The sequence below is a fragment of the Phytophthora infestans genome, genomic scaffold (assembly GCF_000142945.1).
Source record: "Phytophthora infestans T30-4 supercont1.8 genomic scaffold, whole genome shotgun sequence".
Taxonomy (NCBI): Eukaryota; Oomycota; class Peronosporomycetes; order Peronosporales; family Peronosporaceae; genus Phytophthora; species Phytophthora infestans.
This window is the reverse complement of record NW_003303751.1, coordinates 2,266,396-2,285,747: the sequence shown is the minus strand read 5'-3', so window position 1 is coordinate 2,285,747 and position 19,352 is coordinate 2,266,396. Positions and strand designations below refer to the sequence as shown.

The window sequence follows — 19,352 nt, the reverse complement described above, 5'->3', positions numbered from 1 at the left end:
GGTCGTCGATTCATCGAGCAAAATCGAGTTGTGGGTATTTGGAAAACATACACGGAAGGCGAGGGGGCGTTTCGCGGCATGCACTCGACCCAAACAGGATGGAGTTGTCTTCGGCCGATGCCAGACGGATCAGGAACAGTAGGTGAAGTGTGTGTTCGTCAGAATCCTGTCCTCTTCAACGCTTCTCCATCAGCAGCCCGTGAGTTTTATCGATTTCTCCAGGCTTCTCTTGATGAGGACAAGCATGAGACGCTTACTGTGATTCATAAAAGTCTGCCGGAACGATTTGTCGCTTTATAGGGCCTCAGGTTTAAATGGTAAAGGAAAGTGTATTATCGTGGTTCGTTCAGTAATCGCTAGGAAGTATTAGTATATTTTTTTTAGGGGCAAAATGATTGGGCTCGACAGCAGATCGTTCAGAATGGATCTTGCCAGAAGTTGTTGAGCGGTAAGTATTCTCTTGAGCAACTTGTTGCTGTGCTCTACGCGCTGTCGGTGCCGTAGTTGAGTAATTGCAATAGGCTTTCAATGTGACGTACAGCGTGCTGCATATATTTGGACACGTCGTCGAGCCTTTTTTCAATCTCAGCGTCAAGTGCCGAGACCTCTCGTCGCAAGTAGTCAGTTTGACGTTCAAGCTGGCGTTGGTTGGAGTTACATGTAGAATTACTGGGATCTCGTGGAATTGCATCTGTTCTGGTTGTTATTGCTGGTGAAATTGAAGAATGGGAGGACGATTTCACTTATACATGTAGAGCGAGGGCTGAGTTAAGACAAAGTCGAGTCTATCGTAATCTTTTTCTCGTACTGTATATGATACAATCCACACTCATATCGTACATGTAGTTGTGCTATTAATACATGTACATGTAGTAGTCTGTGTTGAGTGCAACTGCGACGTCTTGCAGTACCCAGTGAGAGGCAAGTAGATATTTGCTTCGAACACGAGACCGACATCCATGGCATTCCGTCGCGATTGTGTGACATACACTGGCGTCCGGAAGGTGTTTCGAAGCTTGAGTCGACTGGCCTCAATGAGAATGACTAAGCAGCTCTTCCACGAGTTGCTTGGGCTTTTGTGGTGCGAGACACCACGCTCGAGATCCCAGGATGCGCCTTCGAGGAAAAGTCCCTTGACGTAGCACCCGGCGTCGTCTTTCACGCCGCCCAGCACTGGCAGTTGTATCCACGGCATCCAGGTCATCACTCATACCGATTTCACCCACAACAGCCTTCTGGAGATCTCCGAGAGACACGCCCATACGATATGCGAGTAAATTCCAGCGGTCGAGTTCTCGAAGAAGCACAACCTGAGTTGGTGTAGGTGTCGATCCCATTTTCTTTCGAACATGGTCCACGTCGATTGGTTCCGGTACTTTTGACTGAATATCGCTTGCCACGTTGCCAATGGGATCTTCGCGTGAGACACGGATTGAGCCGACCGAGGCTGCAGCGAGTTTTTGACATGTTGGTGTAGTACCCAATCTCGGCATTGGGATGCAGACCAAACACTGTACGACTGTTAGTTAGCGGCAACGTCTCGGCCGTAGAGACGTAGGCTTCCAGCTGCAGTGACAATGTGTTTGAGTTGTCATCCAGTGCACCAGGAAGCACATAAATGAACTTGATCGGCTGAAGTAGAATCGCTGGCAATTGTCGAAGAGGAAGTCGCCCATGTACTCGGATAAGTTTAACCTATATAATCACACCCCATTGTCTACTCAATACGATGCCTGCGAAGATGCTTTTAATCCGCGTCGAAAGCCAAAACGCTACTCGACGTGCGCGACCTCTTTGAAGCGCTTATTGCACCGAAGACCGAAGTCGTCAAGTACCGCCAAGCCGAGGCAGAGATCGTCAAAAGACCTGGCTTTGAGCGACGGGGAGCGCAATTATCTCACAATACTCATTCTCCTTACAAAATCCTATGTATCTCTTGCAATATGGCCAATTATTGCAGTCACCTCTGACTGATAATTTTTTTCGTATTGCTGAATCCTCCTACAAAATAATAACAGAATTTTTCGGAGCCAGTCTTGAGAAATCAACCGGATACGGAATACTGTACCTAGAGCGTCGCCAGTATTTTGGGAGGTATCTTCTGCTCAATCCGCCTCATAGAGCTGGATTTGCAAGTTGGTGGCAAGCGGAGCCAAATCCAGAATGTCCCTGATCGATTGTAAAAAATCTCCATATGCAAACTCTGTTCTCCTTCAATAGGTAGTTACGTGCTTGCGCGTCTGAAAAGGATCGCCTCCAAATAGAGCTCTGAAGAGCTTGATGTAACTGAATAAAAAGGGGATTGCTGTCGATTTAAGAGAGGATATGTTCCATATATCTGGTACACTGCTGGATTTCATTGATTACACTCGATACCGTTCAAAATGATTGTCCATGCCGATTTCACCACATAAGTCACTGTACGGTATTTTAATAGAGTTCAGAGCGGTCAGTGCTCAGCACCTGTCGACTGCTAAGACATCTCAATTCGCCCAATGGCGCTAACAATGTCGTCAAGCTCCGAGGAGGATTTTCTACTGGACGAGTTGTCTGTGTTGGCGTTCCTGGCGGACTGCGAGATGGAGAACGAAGCTATCGCATCCGCTGCAGCGTCAACGCCAACAGAGTGCGACGCACTCGCAACTACGTGGTCCGACAGCTGCAGCTCCGTCAGCTCACCCAACAAACCACCAGTGAAGAAGTCGTGGCGACAGCGACGCAAAGACGAGGTCTTGCATCTGCGTGAGGTCGTCAAGGAGCTCTCTGCCGAATTGGAGCGGCTAAAACTGGCGGCAGGAGTGCAATCCACGCTGCCAAATGCAACTAGAACACCTAAAACAGTACACCAAACACAAGTAGGTCACAAAACAGAGGCATCCTTGATGTGGGAGAAGATCGCGGGGCGGCAATCGACACTGCGACAACGCAGCGAACAAGAGAACGCCAAGCTGCGTGAAGCCGTGACGCGCCACTTGCAACAGGCCAAGAGTCTGCAGCGAGCGATCAAGCGGAAACTTCGAGAAGATCTCACGTCGTCGTCGCTGGATTTTATCCAACGGAATTGTTTGGATGCCAGAGGACTGACGCCACCTCTTGACAGTAAACAGGTCTTCGATAAGCTCCTACAGGGGATGGACAGTGTGTATCAGGGAGTGGATGCGTTCTTTGAGCATACAGGGATGTATACCCTGCCGTGTCCAGGACGGAGGAATAATACCGCCAGCAGTAGAGTCTCTAAGGGCGTCTTTGTGGAGTTTCTAGACAGCTACGCACTGCCATTTGACGTGCAACAGACAACGAATGCGATCTGGACACTTGAGAAGGATCGGACCATCAATGATACGCTCTGCTTTATGCAGGTACGGTATAGCTTCATGGAATCTAAATTGTCGACTTGATTGTAAATCTTTTTTTTAGTCTTTTACAGAAGGGGACAATACTCAGATGCAGAGTATGAATTGGTTCGGTTGTGCGAGAACGCACCATACCCTTATAAGACATCCTTTTGAATAAATACACCGAGAATGGCCGAACGGTGTTCGTTAAGCGGACGTTGATTCAGCCAGTATACGAGGATATGTCCATCTCGCTCATTGAGACAAGTCGCCAGGTCTTGAAGCGTGGAGATCTGTCGACGCTGGGACCCACGACGGTGATGCAGACGCACCGCGAAGCGACACTCCACGGAGATCTTACCGCTCTTGATGTGACGAAATATCCCACATTGGACATTGGCGTTAAGAACTGGGAAGACAACATCACCAAATACAACAACAGAGTCGAGGATCAGCTAGTCCGGGCAATGAGTTAATAATAGTAAGTATCATTTTGTTTGACGCAGTCATATATAATGCATCGACCATTTTACGCTCTTCGTTGTGTATTTTAAAAGTTTGTCATGAGATTTCAGCAAATTTTTTGGAGTTGGTTTTCAAATAATCAGCCAGCCTACGTCTGCGATAGTTTCTTCTGCGTAAACGTGCGTTCTCCACGACATGATTACTCGTAGGTACGCCTTGATTTTCTAGTAGTGTAAACTAAGGTCTACGAAGTCTGTACTTCGTAGTGTGTTTGTGTCTTATACTCAAATCTTGTCCATTCGATCAGCAAAATGGCGATTCGATTTCTGTTATTTGATGTCGCTTAACCTCATCCTACCTAAGACATAGTTTCGAAAATTAGGCGAACTATAATTTACTACTTCGTAGTAGTCATTATTTCAAAATTTAATACTGAATCAGTAATACTGATATAGTATGTATTTTATTTAATGGACCAGTCATTATTAGAAAAATGTAGTACCGAATCAGTTATACTGATACATCACTGATATTTTTGAAACAGAGAGATCCATGTTGGATGGCCATACGGCTTCAAGAAATTGGGGATCCTAGAAAGCAGCCGTCGCTTCGACAGCATGTTACGTTGCATTAGCTTCCTTGTGTGGAGTATACTGCCTGTGCAGTTATCAACAAGAAACATGTTTACCAGCTACATGTAGTCTGTGGCACAGACTGCACAGACTCTGTGCTGAGCTCACCATTTCCCCAAATCCAGTAAGAACCAACCAAACCTGACACTGCCACTTAGGGCCGTTCTTAGCCAAAAAATAACGGTGGATTGTGCTTCCATGGCCCAATCATTTCACTTGGATCCATATGGCAGTGGACGCCGTATGGTCCGTTTGATCCACGTCCACTGTGTGAAATTAGGGTTGGTGGCCGTGGACGGAAGGTGGATGGGAGGAGAGACATACCTGACGGGATAGAACGACACCTTTGGCTGGAGTTTATACAGCTCATTCCATCAAGTCTCCTGAAGCACTCAGTCCACATCAGCAACCAACGGTCCCCTGTCAATCTATAGCCATGTCCTCCTCCTCCGTTATGTCTCCTCGTTTGCCTTCACCTAAGGCATCTCCAACTACCGCTACATCTGACGGCGGCATTCCCGCGACTGCATCGACTATTGGTGATGTCATGTACAACGGCACCATGAATCTAGAGGAAGCCGAATCGTGTCTGATGGCATTTGGAGCTAAACAACTTCGCACAGAGTGTTACCTTCGGCAGCTACGTATCGTTAAAAAAGGCCCGGACGCCAACGACCACAAGTCAGGATATGTTGCGTTATTAATGCAACAGAAGCGCGCGTTCAGCAAGATGCAACGTCTAGGTGTGGAGGAAGGTCCGGCTAAACGCGGTGTAGTGGGTAACAAACGTCGTACTCGCCACTGCATGCTACGGCTTTTGAATGTCATGTTTTCGGATTTATTTGCACACCGGCTTCATGAAATTGACGCTAGAGCAACCAGGGCCGAGTTGGATACAAACATGACTCAAGAAAAAAGCACCTTTTGGACGGATTTTCACTCAGCGTACTTGAGTTCGCGTCCAGAATTCAGCAAGCTTGTTTCACCTCTGGCAGTATTCGAAAAATGCAATCCTGAGTTCACCGTTCCTCACGAAGCTGCAAAATTACGAAATATGTGGAAGGATATTACTGGTCGTTATGCTACTGCTGTGGCGAACTCTCAAATTATAGGCGTGCACGACAATGATTTCTTTTCTTTCTGCTCCGGAAAAATCGACGTCCTGTACATGCGTGAGTGGATGCGTGAAAAACCTGGTTTGTTGGAGTCCGTAGAAGGGAAACTGCCAAAACGTGCTCGTTTACATACCATGGAGGGAGGTAGTGACAGCGACGACGACGAGGTTGGAGGATCTCGTCAATCAAAAAAACAACGTACTCGCTCGAAGAAAGGGAAGTCAAAAGTGAAAGAGATCAATTTGAGCGATATTCTTACGACAATGCAAGCCAATAACGCCTCGGCTCAGGCGCTTGAGCTAGACTGTCGCTTGGCACAGCTGATGAGCTCTTTGAATTCGCTCATGGAGCTTAGAGAGCGGATTCTTCGTGCTCCAGAGGGAATATATACTCATGACGACCTAATGGAGGTAAACGAAGACATTGAACAGGTTCGTGCAAAGAAGAAGGCTCTTATAAGAAAATAACAAATAAAGTGTGTCAAGATCAGTATTTCTATTTAGTTGTTTACACTCCGATTGCGTGAAATGTTGTACTGAGGCCGAACAGTGTTATTAGCGCGAAGGTGCTGAACAATATAGTCTCTCATGTAGCTGTTACCCTCTTCAACAACAAGATCACTTGACATGTAACCCATGAGATTGGCAACGTCATTTAATCTTTGCACTCTTTGCGAGACGCGAATGGGTTGAACCGACTCGTCAAATAAACAATAGTCGGCATCAGATATTATACGTCTGTTAATCACGTAGTTATGCAGCACCATAGCTGTGTAAATTGTAGTGGTAGCATTTAAAAGGTTCCGTGAGATAGGAGATCGAAATACCCGCCATTTTGTAGTCAAAAGACCAAAAGCCATTTCAATTCTGATTCGTATTTGACTAGCATGGAAATTGAATGAGTCGTGGTACTCGTCAACAATTTGATTGCGTGTAAATGGCGTGATCAAATGCTCACTCACAGGATACGCATTGTCGCCGATGATATACATTCCTGTAGGAAATGATTTGAGACTTCTCGCCACACCAGTCCCACGAAAAGCACGTGCATCATTTGTACTTCCTGGATAGCTGGCATCCACAGATATGAAGCGACAATGCGCATCGCACACGGCCTGCACATTGATACCAGGACATGCATAGTGTCCACTATAATAGCGTCCAGTTCCTACGTCTCCAGCGTCTTCAGCTGAAGGCGCCTTAATAACACATAGCCATCCGTCTACGCAGCCGACACAACCGCTTATTATTCCACTGGAGCTGATAGCCTTAAAGTCGTTCATCACAACCTCTCTGTCCGATTCAGAATCAGGAAATACGATTTTCAATTCTCGTAGACCGAGAATCGCGAACATTGTCTCGTTAATGACGCGGTAGTAAGAAGATCCACTAATTCCCACAGTACGGCGAATATCAAGATACGAACCACCAGCTAAATAACGCAGTGTAGTCATGAGCATAAGTGGAGGCGATATTGGTTCTTCCCCGCTCGAGTTGGCAGATTGCTGTCTATTAACCTCAATATTTGGTGTTAAGAGCCCCAACAGGTACGAAAAACTGTCGGCAGTCATTCGAAAGGTTCGCTCGAACATGTTTTCATTCAACAGCATCTCAATTTCGAGATCAACATCGATGCGATGACGCGAGTAGCGCGAGTTCCGTGTTCGTGCTTGCAATAGAACGAACAGCAGCAGTATCGTTTGGACGTTGGCTCGATCGCGAAGACGACGAGTGATCGCTATGATCTCGCTGGGTGTGCGCATTTCGTTGCGATAGTGGAAGAGAACAAATGCAAAGCGATCAAAGTGATACATCGCAGCTATAGGCTAATATTAGATGTCAACCACCCCTCCTTCAACCTTAGCCACTAAGGCCATCCACTAGTTTTAAGTTTGTTCTTAGCCGAATCAAGCACAAAAGGTACCATCCACCTTAACTCTCATCCACTTGCAAGAAATCGGCTAAGAACGGCCCTTATATGGCTTCCATGAGGTTTCGTTAGCGGCCTAATTTGGCATTTTAGAAACAAAGACATACATGTATCTCGCTCAGTTGCGTGGGCAAACGATGGATTCGGGTCTTGCATTACATCTGCTATGCTGTTCGACCATCAAACGGAATGTCGCCAAATCGATTTGCTTTTAGTGCCCGTCGTACTTATATCAATAGCACTTCGTTAAACAATTTACTACTAACAATATCGCTCGCTGCACGAAGATTTAAGCTGTAATAATTTTTCAATGACCACGGTCGCTCATTTTTTCAACTGATGTACGCGGCTTGGAATATATATTTGCTGTTTCCTAGGGAGCCGGAATTGAATCTCCGACTTGTGAACCTGTTATGATTACTATTTTTGCTGAGTATTAATAAGGAATGTTACGCAGTATGATTCGTAATACCTCAAGGTATTAATCTCCCTTTACCTTAGTACTAAAAGTATCATGACAACCTTGTATTAAGGTACTCGTTACATCCCGGAGTGGTTCGTGCAACCTTAACTTAAAGTTGTTTTAGCCAATCTGAGACAAATATGGTTGCTGTATTTCAGTTTCAAAAATTTCAAGGAAACTTATTTCTCTAAATTACCGTATTCGCTTAGATACGAATTTGAAGTGATCACGTTAAGTACGACAGCGGAGGACCTCATATTTCCAGAACTGCACGACGCCAGAAGCATCCAGACCTCGGGCGGCGCGATCGGTAAGCCCTGCACAGCAGGACCGCACACGGAAGCGCGAGGAGAGTTCCATCCGCAGGCCTCCAAGAAGACTCGCTTATGAGTGAGGCAGAGGGTGCGCCGTAGGATGAACTGATCTGCTGCAGATACTGTTTTAGAATTTTCTAACCTTTCTTGTACAAACATTTTAGGGCGGGCCCTGCGAAAGGGAAATCAGACAGAGCTGAACTACATGTATGCCGCTCTTGGCATGGAAAAGGACGACAGCAGCGATGCCAACTTTCTGCCAGACGACAGCGAAGAGACTGAAGACGTCGACCAGTCTTCGGATGACTTGGATGATCCTGCCCAACAGAGTACGATGGAGACGTCATTTTATGTGAAACGTTAATGGTTCTAACAGCGTATATGTTGTGTGCTAGGTCGCAAGGGGAAATCGCAGATAAAGAGGGCCAGAAAGATGCAGCAAAAGCCGTCCAGTACGTTGGATATTGTTGCTTTAACATTATGGTTGCCATTAATTGAGGCACTCACCACATCTTCACCACATCTGTTAATGTTGTTTTTAGCAATCGGGAAGGGGAAAGTGTTTTGCGGCGCAAAACGCCTGCACTCACCGCACGTCTCCACCGAGGAGCGAAGCTTTTCTCCTCACTATTCGCCTCCCCCCTTTAAGAAAGAGAAAACTGTGTCAGAAGCACCCCTTGCAAACATTCCGAGGGACAAGACGGCAAAAGACTGTAAGAAGGACATTGCTATACCGGAGGCGACGCGCCCGGAGTATGTTCCTCGAAAACGGTCAAGCAAACACATTGACGAGTTGAAGTCCATGCAATTGGACCGTGAGGAGATCATCAACGTTGTTCCGCCGTTTCCCTCTCTCCCTATCCACAGCTGGGAAGAGTTTGACAAGGTGCTTGAAACCTACAAGGACCAAAACAATCTCAAGTTCCGGGTTCGAAGCTCGCAAACTACAGTGTGTTACAACAGGTAGTTTTTGCTTTTGCTTTTTACGTGCTAAAACCTAACTCGTGAATGTGTTGCTTTATTGTGTAGTACAAACGACGATCAGATACCCACCGACTTTCAGTGGGCCAGCAGAATCTTTCGCTGTACACACGGGGTTTCACAGAGCTCTCGCTCTAAAGGACACCGCAACCGCAAGATTCGCTATTGCGGGTGCAACGCTCGGTTTACAGCCGTTGTGATCCGGACATCTACGGAGGGTTTTACTATCAAGATTCGCAACGAGGTTTGCTATCGGATATTATGGGTGTTATTATAGTTACCAACCGCTATCTGCTTTGTCCAGAATCACACCCATTCCCACCCTACCACTGCGTCTGAAGCTTCGTCATATCTGACGACTAAGACCTTACCATTGGACGAGCAGGATCGTGAGGACGTGAAAACCTTGGCGGATGCACGTGTTTCTTCGAAGCACATCTCCAGCTTTTTGAATGAGCGGATTGGTATGTAAGCCAGATTTTTTTTTTAATTAACACGTCTGCTACTATGTTCTTCGTATGACTGTAAATCTGTATATGTAAATAATAGGCTGCCAGGTTACTCCACAGCAGACCCGCAACCTCATTCGCAATATCATGGGGAGGGATTCTGCTGAAATCCGATTGAAGGACATGCTGCACGCGCTGCGCCAATTGGATGGCAGTGATGTTCTCGTGATGCAAGACCAAATTGGCATTACAACCGGGATCGTTTTGCAGACAAAAGTGCAGAAGCTAATGTTCGAGCGATGGCGTGAGACGTTAGCGATGGATTTTACCCACGGAACGAATAATCTGGGCTATCATCTGGGTGCGTACAGCTATGGTTGCTGTAACTTTATTCTGATGTATAACAACCTTATCTACTTAAAGTTGCTGTATGATTAACTCAACTTTGTTTTGGTTTTGACCTTTAGGAAGTTTGGTTGTCACCACAGCTACGGGTCGAGGGTTTCCGGTTTTTGATTTTATTTGTCTCAACGAGCAAGCACTGACAATGTCCAGAATTTTGGACTACTTCAAGGAGAAGAACTCGGGCTGGAAGCACATTCAATCGGTGGTGATTGACAAAGATTTTGTTGAGTGGGGCGTATTAAAGGATGCCTTTCCGAGAGCCAAGGTTCTATTATGTCAGTTCCATGCGATTAGTTACTGGAAGAAGGTAATGAAGCGTCCGTTGTATCGCCTAAGAGTTTCGCAATGTGAGGAACTGCTGGTCCAAATGATGAAACTACTTTACAGGTGAGTAAGGTTGCTTTTCACCGTGTATGTGGAGGCTAATTTGTGATTGCCTTTGATTTATGTTAGTACCTCTAGTACCAGATACAACTTCTACTACGATGCAATGCGGCAGTATTGTAAGGACCAGAAGCGCGAAGCCTTTTTTGCGTACTTCGATAAAAACTGGAAGTCGTGCCGTGACATGTGGGCCAATTTTACTAGAGGGAAGGCTTTTACTGCTGGCAATACCACAACGAATAGGATCGAGTCAAACTGGAATCAAGTCAAGATGCTGCTTGGTCACAAAACGAGAATTGACAAGACTATTGCTGGGTTGCTTCAGCATCAAATGACAATTACGCAGAAAATTGTTTTCACTATTGGACATCAGCACTCAACTTCACGTGCTCCTACGACGGTGCCAAAGTTTTTGCGAGCTGTGGCTAATAGACTGTCTGCGGATATATTTTCGACGGTCAAGAAGGAGTGGGAGCGCTTCGTCAACCTTATGGCAGGCGCTTCGTGCAAACGAGTTGCTGGAAGTGTTTCGTTTTGGAAGGTCAACTGTGGGAATGAAACATTTGTGTGCAACGATGGAGAATGGACATGTACCTGCTTATTCTTCAAGAGTCATCATCTACCTTGCCGACACATGATGCATTTGGCAGAATCTGGACTCCGGCTCAATATGTTACCTGTTACTTCGATTGACAAACGATGGAGTTTGTCGGTGGCCTTTGAAACAAAAGAAGACCTTGCTGCGGCGGCCGACTTACTGAAACCTATTGTGCAAATGTCCAAGTTAAGGTCGCCGAAAGTAAAGTTGCCGGAGGATGACAAGGTTGCGGAACAAAGTGATGATCACGGATCCTGTATGACAGCTTCTAAGATACCCAAAGAGATTGCCTACGTTCGCCTTCACAGGAAGGAGCGTGCCAACCAAGTGGTTTTGTCGTCGTATTCATACGCAAAAGCAGTGTTAGAGCATCTGCTGGAACATTTATCGTGTCTATCAAGCGCTGATTTCTATCAAGAACTCTCTGCCTGGAAGGACACGGTGGAGATTGGTCTCAACCGCGAAGTCAATGGTAATCGCGATGACGGTAGTAGTAACGAAGACGATGACGATCAAGACGATTTCTCCTCGCTTGACCCACTTGAGGCAATGGAAACAGCGAAACTTATGGACGAGCTAGAATCCGCTTCGCCCTCTACAGAAGCCTGCACGGATAGTGGAGGTGCATCTGAGTCTGAAGCATCTGAGTCTGAAGGGGACAGTGCAAACCCAGAACGCGTCAATGATACTTCTAATATGTCGCCGCCAGATCCGGAAGTACCAACAATTGCAAGCCGTGCTGTTGATATCATAAGCCTTCCTCGGCCGAAACGTCGCGGTAATTCCAGGGTGACGACGAAGCAGCTCCGCCAAACTACGTTGACATCCGGTCAACCCCGTCTAGCTATTCACAAATACCTAGCTGGGCTTACTGTGACTCTTGATCGCTTTGTACGTTGGGCAAGGAGCACGGAAAACTTGAAATTCGTCATGGATACACTTGCCAAGTATCCAGTTCAGCTTGAAGATCCCTATTTGAGAGCCCGTAGCATCGAGTGTCGGTGGGAAGCAATGCGGCACACGGACTACATGCACGCATTTGCAGTTCCAATTGATATCAGTCGACCACTCCAAGCCGCCGTCACGACAGCATGGAAAGAACAGGACTCGCCGGGTCCACTCGAAGATAGCGCGAAGAATCAAGGGATCGTCCTTGATATTGTCGCCACTATTGATCCGAAACTCTGGAAGTTTAGCAGGTAAGGTTGTTTTATCAATTAGGTTGCCATATTATGATTGCTACAACCGGGTTGCACTAACGGAATGGTTGCTCTACATCTACAACATCTCGCAGCCTTTTGTAGGAGCTTTGACTGGATTCCACGATGTCAAATTAAAGGGACGAACGTGGATTGAAGACCGGAAATGGCTAGAGCAAAACTGGCGAATCATCCCATCAAATGTGAGCCTATTAGCAGAAATGACAAAGATTCAAAGCTTACAAGAAGTTTCTATCTGCAATCGCCATCAAGACTTGGCCAACGAAGTGATTGGAAAGTTTGCATCAAGTCGCTTACTAACGGAATTTCGGACGCTGCAGGGAAATGGATCGATCACTTTCGAAAACATTCTCGGTGGTCTATGTCGGGGATGGCTTAATGACAGTCACATAGACTTCTGTTTACGAACAATTGGAGGGGTTGTTGGTGGCTGCTACGTGATCTCGTCACTGATGTGGGATATCGGGTGGCCTTCTACACCAAAAGTATCTATCGGAGGACTTCACTTTGTCCTCCACGCAGTACACCTGGACGGCAATCATTGGGGAGTCATTATCACGCGTTTTCACACGACGGCAACTAGTGTACGACTATTTGTACACATGTACGAGCCTTTGATTGATGCTTCTTATCACAAGGACATGATGAAGATCTGGGAGGGTGTTACTGAACAAGTGAATCACCCAAAAAGCAAAGCAAAAGAGGGCCTACGCGGGTTCCTCGAGCGGTGGCACGCGTCCTCGATGCCGGATGTGGAATTGGAGATCCAGGACGTTGAGTGGGTGTTTTCACCGCAACAACCAGATGGATCTAGTTGCGGCGTATTAGTTATAGCACAATGCTACAATTACCTTACTGGAAACACCACACAGCAAAGCTACGACGTCACCAAGCACGACATCAAAGTGATGCGCCTACGAATTCTTTGAGCCATTATGCATCTGTCCAAGGAACAACCTATCTCCGAATCCGACGCTGCCACAACAAGCAAGACTCTACAGAAGCTACAAAAAGAACTCGAGTAAGTGTTTTAGCCTCAATTAAGTCTTTAATACAGACCGTGTTCACTGCATTATGCATTCAGCTTGTGAATAGCCATCTCCAATAAAACTCCAAACGAAAGATCGTCATCTTGAGCTGCCCCCTCCTCGAAGAAATCCGCCTTCAGCTGGTAAAGGCAAGCTTCCTCCTCATCAATACGACCCTGAAACTCCATCTGAGCTGCCATGATTTCCTCCATACTGCGTTGTATGTTAACGAGCACCGTCCTCATCTTCTCCAGCTCACTAAGCCTTGCACGAACCAACTCAAGTGGTAAAGCCTTCTGATCCATAGCGATGATCGAGATCTTCCAGCAAATCGAGAAGTCCCAAAGTGTGCGAATACTTGTGTCCCACATAATGTACATGTGGCTCACATCAGTCTAGAACCTCTAAATTTAGACAAACCTATCGACGAAGGCCACGTGGTCTTGGGTAAATTAAAATATAATACCGAGTGCATGCCCCGTTGTGGTTGCGTTTCGCTCTAGAGTTGCCAAAATTCGTGTCGTGGTGTTGTATTTATGGTTGCGGTAACGCCATTCGTTACATCCACCAACTATTTCGACATAAAATGGACAAAATCTAAAAAACACATGTGAGCTTAGGGTTAGAAGATACCGGTATCACTGTCGGTAGGAATCTCTACGAGTTGGTTTTTTCTACAATTGGTCCCCAGCCAACTATAAACCAATTTAAGTCTAGTACATAGGTGACACATAGATGTTATTTTTTTCAACAATGTCAAATGCGTTGTATTCGCTGTGTCGGAATTCCCAACGTTATATTGTACACTGATACACGCAAAAGAAGAAGAAGAAAAAGAAGGACAATAATAATAAGAAAAAAGGTGGGGCAGGTGCTTTAATATATACAAAGCCATTATTTATATAAAGAAGGCATTCGAAAGTAAAACAAATCCATTTTTTAGTAGTTACTTCGAAGTATTCTTGATTTGCATCCCGAAGAGTACATAGCAGAAGATCTTGTAGCGAATTCTCTCCAGCTCGTTCTCTGACAACGGTTCCGTATCAGTAGATACGGTCGTGTCTGGTGACAATATGTAGGTAGACACATAGTAGTCGAACCAGTGAGCCACATATACGCCACAGCTAAATCCATCTTGTTGAATCCACTCGCGAAATTCCCGAATCTCCAATTTGTAGGCCGGGTCGACTAGTTCCAAAATACGTTTACCACCTTCCTTTTCACCTCATCTTCATGTTTCTTCTTGTGAAGTGGGTCGTAGATCCAAATCACGCGTCTCTTAATATCAATTATAACTCCACACCAATGTCCGTAGTCGATATTAATGTAGATTGGACACAACATCGCTAAACCATCGTGACATTTGCTGAAAATATGGTTCTTTGTGTCTAGGAGTCGATTGCGCTGGTCATCATCCTCGAAATACAAAAACGTCGGGTTGATTACATGAATATTCGGAGGGGGATTCCACGATGCCTCTGCTGCAATTCGTTGCGTTGCGCTCATCAGACACTGGTCACTGAGCCATCCGTCGTCGCCAAATCTAGCAAGCTCGGCAACTTCCACGGACACTCCACCAGAATTATTAGACCCGCGTAGAATTAACTCTAAAACAGTCTCCACAATAGCATTTCTCTCTTCCTCATCATCAGAATTCTCAATCTTCACACTTTGAATCCATGATACCAGCGCCTTTGCTCCTCGAACAACGGATGCCATGGAATGCCATTGCTGCATATGAGCAATATCAGTTGCCCGAAACGTCCCCACCTTCAAAATCAGCACGGCAACATCGTCATGGGAGACATCCCTCCCATTGTTTGCTTTCTCGCGGAGTATCACGTTTTCAATTGCAGAGATACACTTCTTAACCAGCGCAGCTACAATTAACAGTTAATATATGTTAGTTTCAATTCACACAATAGTTGGTATCGAGTCGTTGGTAATTGGTGCAGGATTGGTGTTTGGTACACGGAGTCCAATTATATCCCAACTGCTTACCAATTATACCAATTTGGAACCAATTATACCAACTCAAGCACAAGATAGCAAACTTACTAGGCAGAATACCACGGACTTTAGTTTCACATGCGTCACTTGACAAATCGGTGAGTAGCTTCGCCTTGGGACGCTTGAAAACCGCATCTGTATGCATTAGTTGAAGACCACTAAACACGTCTTCAATCTCAGACAGCGTAATTGCCTCGTGCAGCGCAAGCTCGGCAAACTTGGCGAGCGTCACATCCCCGATTGTAGTTAGGCGACCGGCTAGTTCTTGGCTCTCTTTGTACTCTTTCTTCCGTTTAGATTTCTTTACCGCCTGCTGCAACCGTGGCCGTCTAGACGGACGACTAGCTTCGTTCAAGTTAACCGCGGACAGAGGTAACTCTGCCACGTTCTCGTTCGTAGTCGGCGCGTGGTTCCCCTTGTCCGATACTCCATTGTCGTTGGTCACACTCTCCATATCGAGACGGCGTCTAGTTGTACTCACTTCTACAGAACAGTCATTAATCATGTTGCTTTCTCCACAATTATCATCCGCACCAACCGGTACGGGATTCCCATTATCTCTAGCGTTCCGCTCGAGGCACTCAAGATGCGAAAGCCATCGACTATAGTCTGTCGTCCCTTTGTCAGCAACGACTTCTGCGATCCGTTGGCAGACGGCAAATGCGTTCTTGTACTTGGCATTGTGTGAAATCACTTTTGATGACTTCACCCCAGGCACGTCTGCAATCGCAAAGCTAGACACCTCCACTGGGCCCAGGTCAGCATCCTCAGCTTCTTCAAGCAAGCACCATCGTGGCGGGATATTTTCGCAGGGAATAGCCGTAGATTTTGACTGCTGAAGCCGCAGAAATATAATATGGCGACACGGTAACATTTGAGTCTGGTTGAAGACGCAACTGCACGTGTTTGTATCCACGTTCACCTGCAGAATTTGAATTTCCAGAAAATTAAAAAATAAATAAATCAATAAACAACATACCGCGTAGTCTTGCTGAGTTACTTTGCTTCTGAGAGTTTGAAACGTTGACGTCAGTCCATCTGCTACCACTGCATCTGCTACCACTGTGTATTCTGCCTTTTGACAAGCCTTGTACTGCTCCTCCACGAGATTACAGGCATGGTGAGTGGCTATACGAGCTAGCATCTTCATTTCTTGTTCGTAGCCATGATTTACACGGTGACCGATCCGTGTAGTCTTGAACTTGTAAGAGTCGTCAGCTGCCTGCTGTAAAAATAGAAGTGTTTTAATACATTCATCCATTGGCATGTGTCTCGACAATACGTCCTTGGCAGCACCCCAGCTAGCCTCAAGCCTATTGTTGGTGTTATTATCGAGATGTGGCAGCTCACCTCAACGGAATGTACACCATCGATCTTTGCACGAAAGCCAGTTGGTCTCCAAATACTCCACAAATGCCAACTTCCCACGACATAGCTCCTTCAGAGTATTCCGGTAGTGATCAAATAGCTCCTCAGTTGTAGCTCGAACCATAATCGTAATAAAGTTCTTGAGGTGAAGCTTCTCGAAGTCCGTAAAACCGTACTCACGTTTACTGATTTCTCGCTTGAGATAATTAATCACATGAAAGTGACACAGGATAATAGAAGCCTCAGGAAATTCAGCCTCGAGTGTGGATAGCTCGGTAAAATCCTTGTCAATAACTATGACTTGGATTTCCTTCCAGCATTCGTTGTTGATCTTGAACGCCGAAATTGCGTTTTTCATGTTCTGTTCAGTTTCACCATCAATCAGTGAATGCTGCGCAAACGCTCCACACCCGAATTTGTCCGTCACCATGAAGCTAAAAAGCCGATACCTAGAAAGGAATAGTTGAGAATGGTTAGAAAGATATGATAATATAAGCTAAATAAACATGATTGGTAAGTAATTGGTATAGTAGTTGGTATAGTAATTGGTAGCGCAATTGGGTATACAATTATTTCCCAACTATACCAACTATACCAACAAAGTCACCAACCAAACCAATTACGTCATTCTGCTCACCTGTTGATGTTCGAGTCATGAGTAGCATCAATGCAGACCACCTCAGGGAACAGACGCGCCATGCGTCTCATATGACTCGTCTGGAAGGCAATACAGCTCGTTAACTGAGAGTCCGTGTCTCGGTACACCCTCACCACGTTACCGGGGCCCTCGCTGAAGTCCTGTAGTAGCTCCGTAACGCGAATGTTGGCGTCAGGCGAGGTGTAGGACTCACGTCTCATCTCCGCGATCATGTTGTTTACATCTTGCGTTTGAATCGGCTTTCCAGATACATCTTTCAGGTATCGGAGGATTTTTTTTTCTCTTGGCTCCACCTTCATAAAAACAAACTTAGTGATACGTAAATAATAATAAAATTTCCTGGTTGCTTGCGGCGTACCTTGCCACATTGTCCGAACAACACTTCGAGTAGCAGGTGACGTGATCTTCCGCGTCTATGCGTATGTGTTGAACACGTTCTTGCCGATGGCGTGGTTGTGTGGAATCGTGCAGCTTCACGCGCACGCGAAAAGAACCATCCTCGTCGACGAATAACAATGCATTCAGCTTCGCAGGACACTGAATTCGACGTGTTGTGTGGTTCGTACGCTTCCCCTGCCCTTTAGGCTTGAATTGACCTCCGTGAGTGCATGTCCATCCCTTCGTGTAGTACAGAAGTGCTTCATCCCATAACTTTGGCTGCGTTCCACGAGCCTCCGCTTGCCGAGCACGAGTTCGATTGCGATCTCTAATTGAGTTGCTCGTCCGCAGTTTGTAGACTTGGAATGTATCGCGCTGGTAGCTAGGAACAAAACAAAATTATTAATTAAAACAAAATTAATAAATAAAATTAATTGCAAATAATTCTACATACCCGCTGAATGCCGCCTCCATATCATCCCACGAGTCGAATACCCCAGCGAAGGGCTCACACATCACACGAACTTCGGCTTGATCAGCGTCGTCTGGATCGCGGGAGTTTCCGTCAACTGGCGGGATGGCATCAACGCTCCTCTTCGTCTTTTTTGCTGGCCGATGCGTGCTGGCCCCTGGTGACTCTACGCCGCTGCCCCCCGATGTTATCTCGTCCCTTCCCTCAGCAAGCTTCTTGTCATGCGCCGTGTCTCCCTCGCTGCTGCGCTCGCCTCCTGGCGTTGGCGCGCGCTTGACCTTCTTCGCGTCCTTCATATAAGCGAACGGGGGATAAGAAATGAGCGGACAGGAACGGTTTGAAATGTCAAAACTTTAAAAATCGAAAAAAATCAACTGTGTGGTTAGGGTAAAGTCGGTATTTCAGATTGTACTTTTTTTTTTACAAAAATAGTTGGTGGATCTAGGCACTTCCTTGTATTAATATGTCAGCTTGTGGTGGTAATTTGCCTATTCCCTCACCACCCCATTTTATTTTGGCAGTGGCTACGTGGACCAGCTATTTTGACATAGACCGGACGAAGCCATCAAAAGATTTGGTTTTTCAATACCGGTATCACACTGGTACTGCACTTTTTGTATAAATATTATTTTTCACCAACTATTCACCAACACTTCACCAACAATCACCAACTTGCCCTACTTCAGGCTGTTTCTCACCAGACAAGCATAGGCTCCTGTCGTGAACGCGTGAGATGTTAACAAACTATCGGATGAATGCATGAACAACATGTATTAAACTATTTTATCGCCCCTCTTGGCCATACCAAAAATCACATAGCAGCACAGCTTGTAGCGAACTTTCTCCAGCTCTGTTTCGGAAAGAGTCTTGGTCTTGGGTACCACCGCATCTTCAGACAACAGAACGTGGCTGGATAAGGAATGATCAAGCCAATGCGCAGCATACACGCCACAGCTGAAACCATCGCGTTGGCGCCACGCCCGATATAGTCGGATTTCCAATTTATAATCAGGATCTACCGGGGGGGGGGGAGGTACACGTTCTCGACCAGCGTAGTCACTTCGGCTTCGTAGTCTTCTTTGTGAAGTGGGTCGTATATCCACATTAACCGCCGCTTCATGTCAAACACAGCGCCACACCAGTAGGCA

The 19,352-nt window shown here is 46.1% G+C and overlaps 3 protein-coding genes across 3 annotated transcripts; 1 reads left to right on the top strand and 2 right to left on the bottom strand.

The window, feature by feature from the left end:
• Positions 1–829: 829 nt before the first annotated feature.
• PITG_06475 (uncharacterized protein) lies at positions 830–1,817 on the bottom strand (the record flags this gene model as incomplete). The annotated part of the gene is made up of 2 exons (XM_002998538.1): positions 830–1,173; positions 1,214–1,817. 2 exons carry the CDS (start codon positions 1,491–1,493, stop codon positions 830–832), a joined length of 624 nt encoding a protein of 207 aa, XP_002998584.1.
• Positions 1,818–2,490: 673 nt separating this feature from the next.
• PITG_06474 (uncharacterized protein) lies at positions 2,491–3,811 on the top strand (the record flags this gene model as incomplete). Its single annotated transcript, XM_002998537.1, has 2 exons — positions 2,491–3,359; positions 3,524–3,811. 2 exons carry the CDS (start codon positions 2,508–2,510, stop codon positions 3,809–3,811), a joined length of 1,140 nt encoding a protein of 379 aa, XP_002998583.1.
• Positions 3,812–6,046: 2,235 nt separating this feature from the next.
• On the bottom strand, positions 6,047–7,156 carry PITG_06473 (uncharacterized protein; the record flags this gene model as incomplete). The annotated part of the gene is made up of 3 exons (XM_002998536.1): positions 6,047–6,457; positions 6,509–6,735; positions 6,787–7,156. 3 exons carry the CDS (start codon positions 7,154–7,156, stop codon positions 6,047–6,049), a joined length of 1,008 nt encoding a protein of 335 aa, XP_002998582.1.
• Between the last annotated feature and the right edge of the window lie 12,196 nt (positions 7,157–19,352).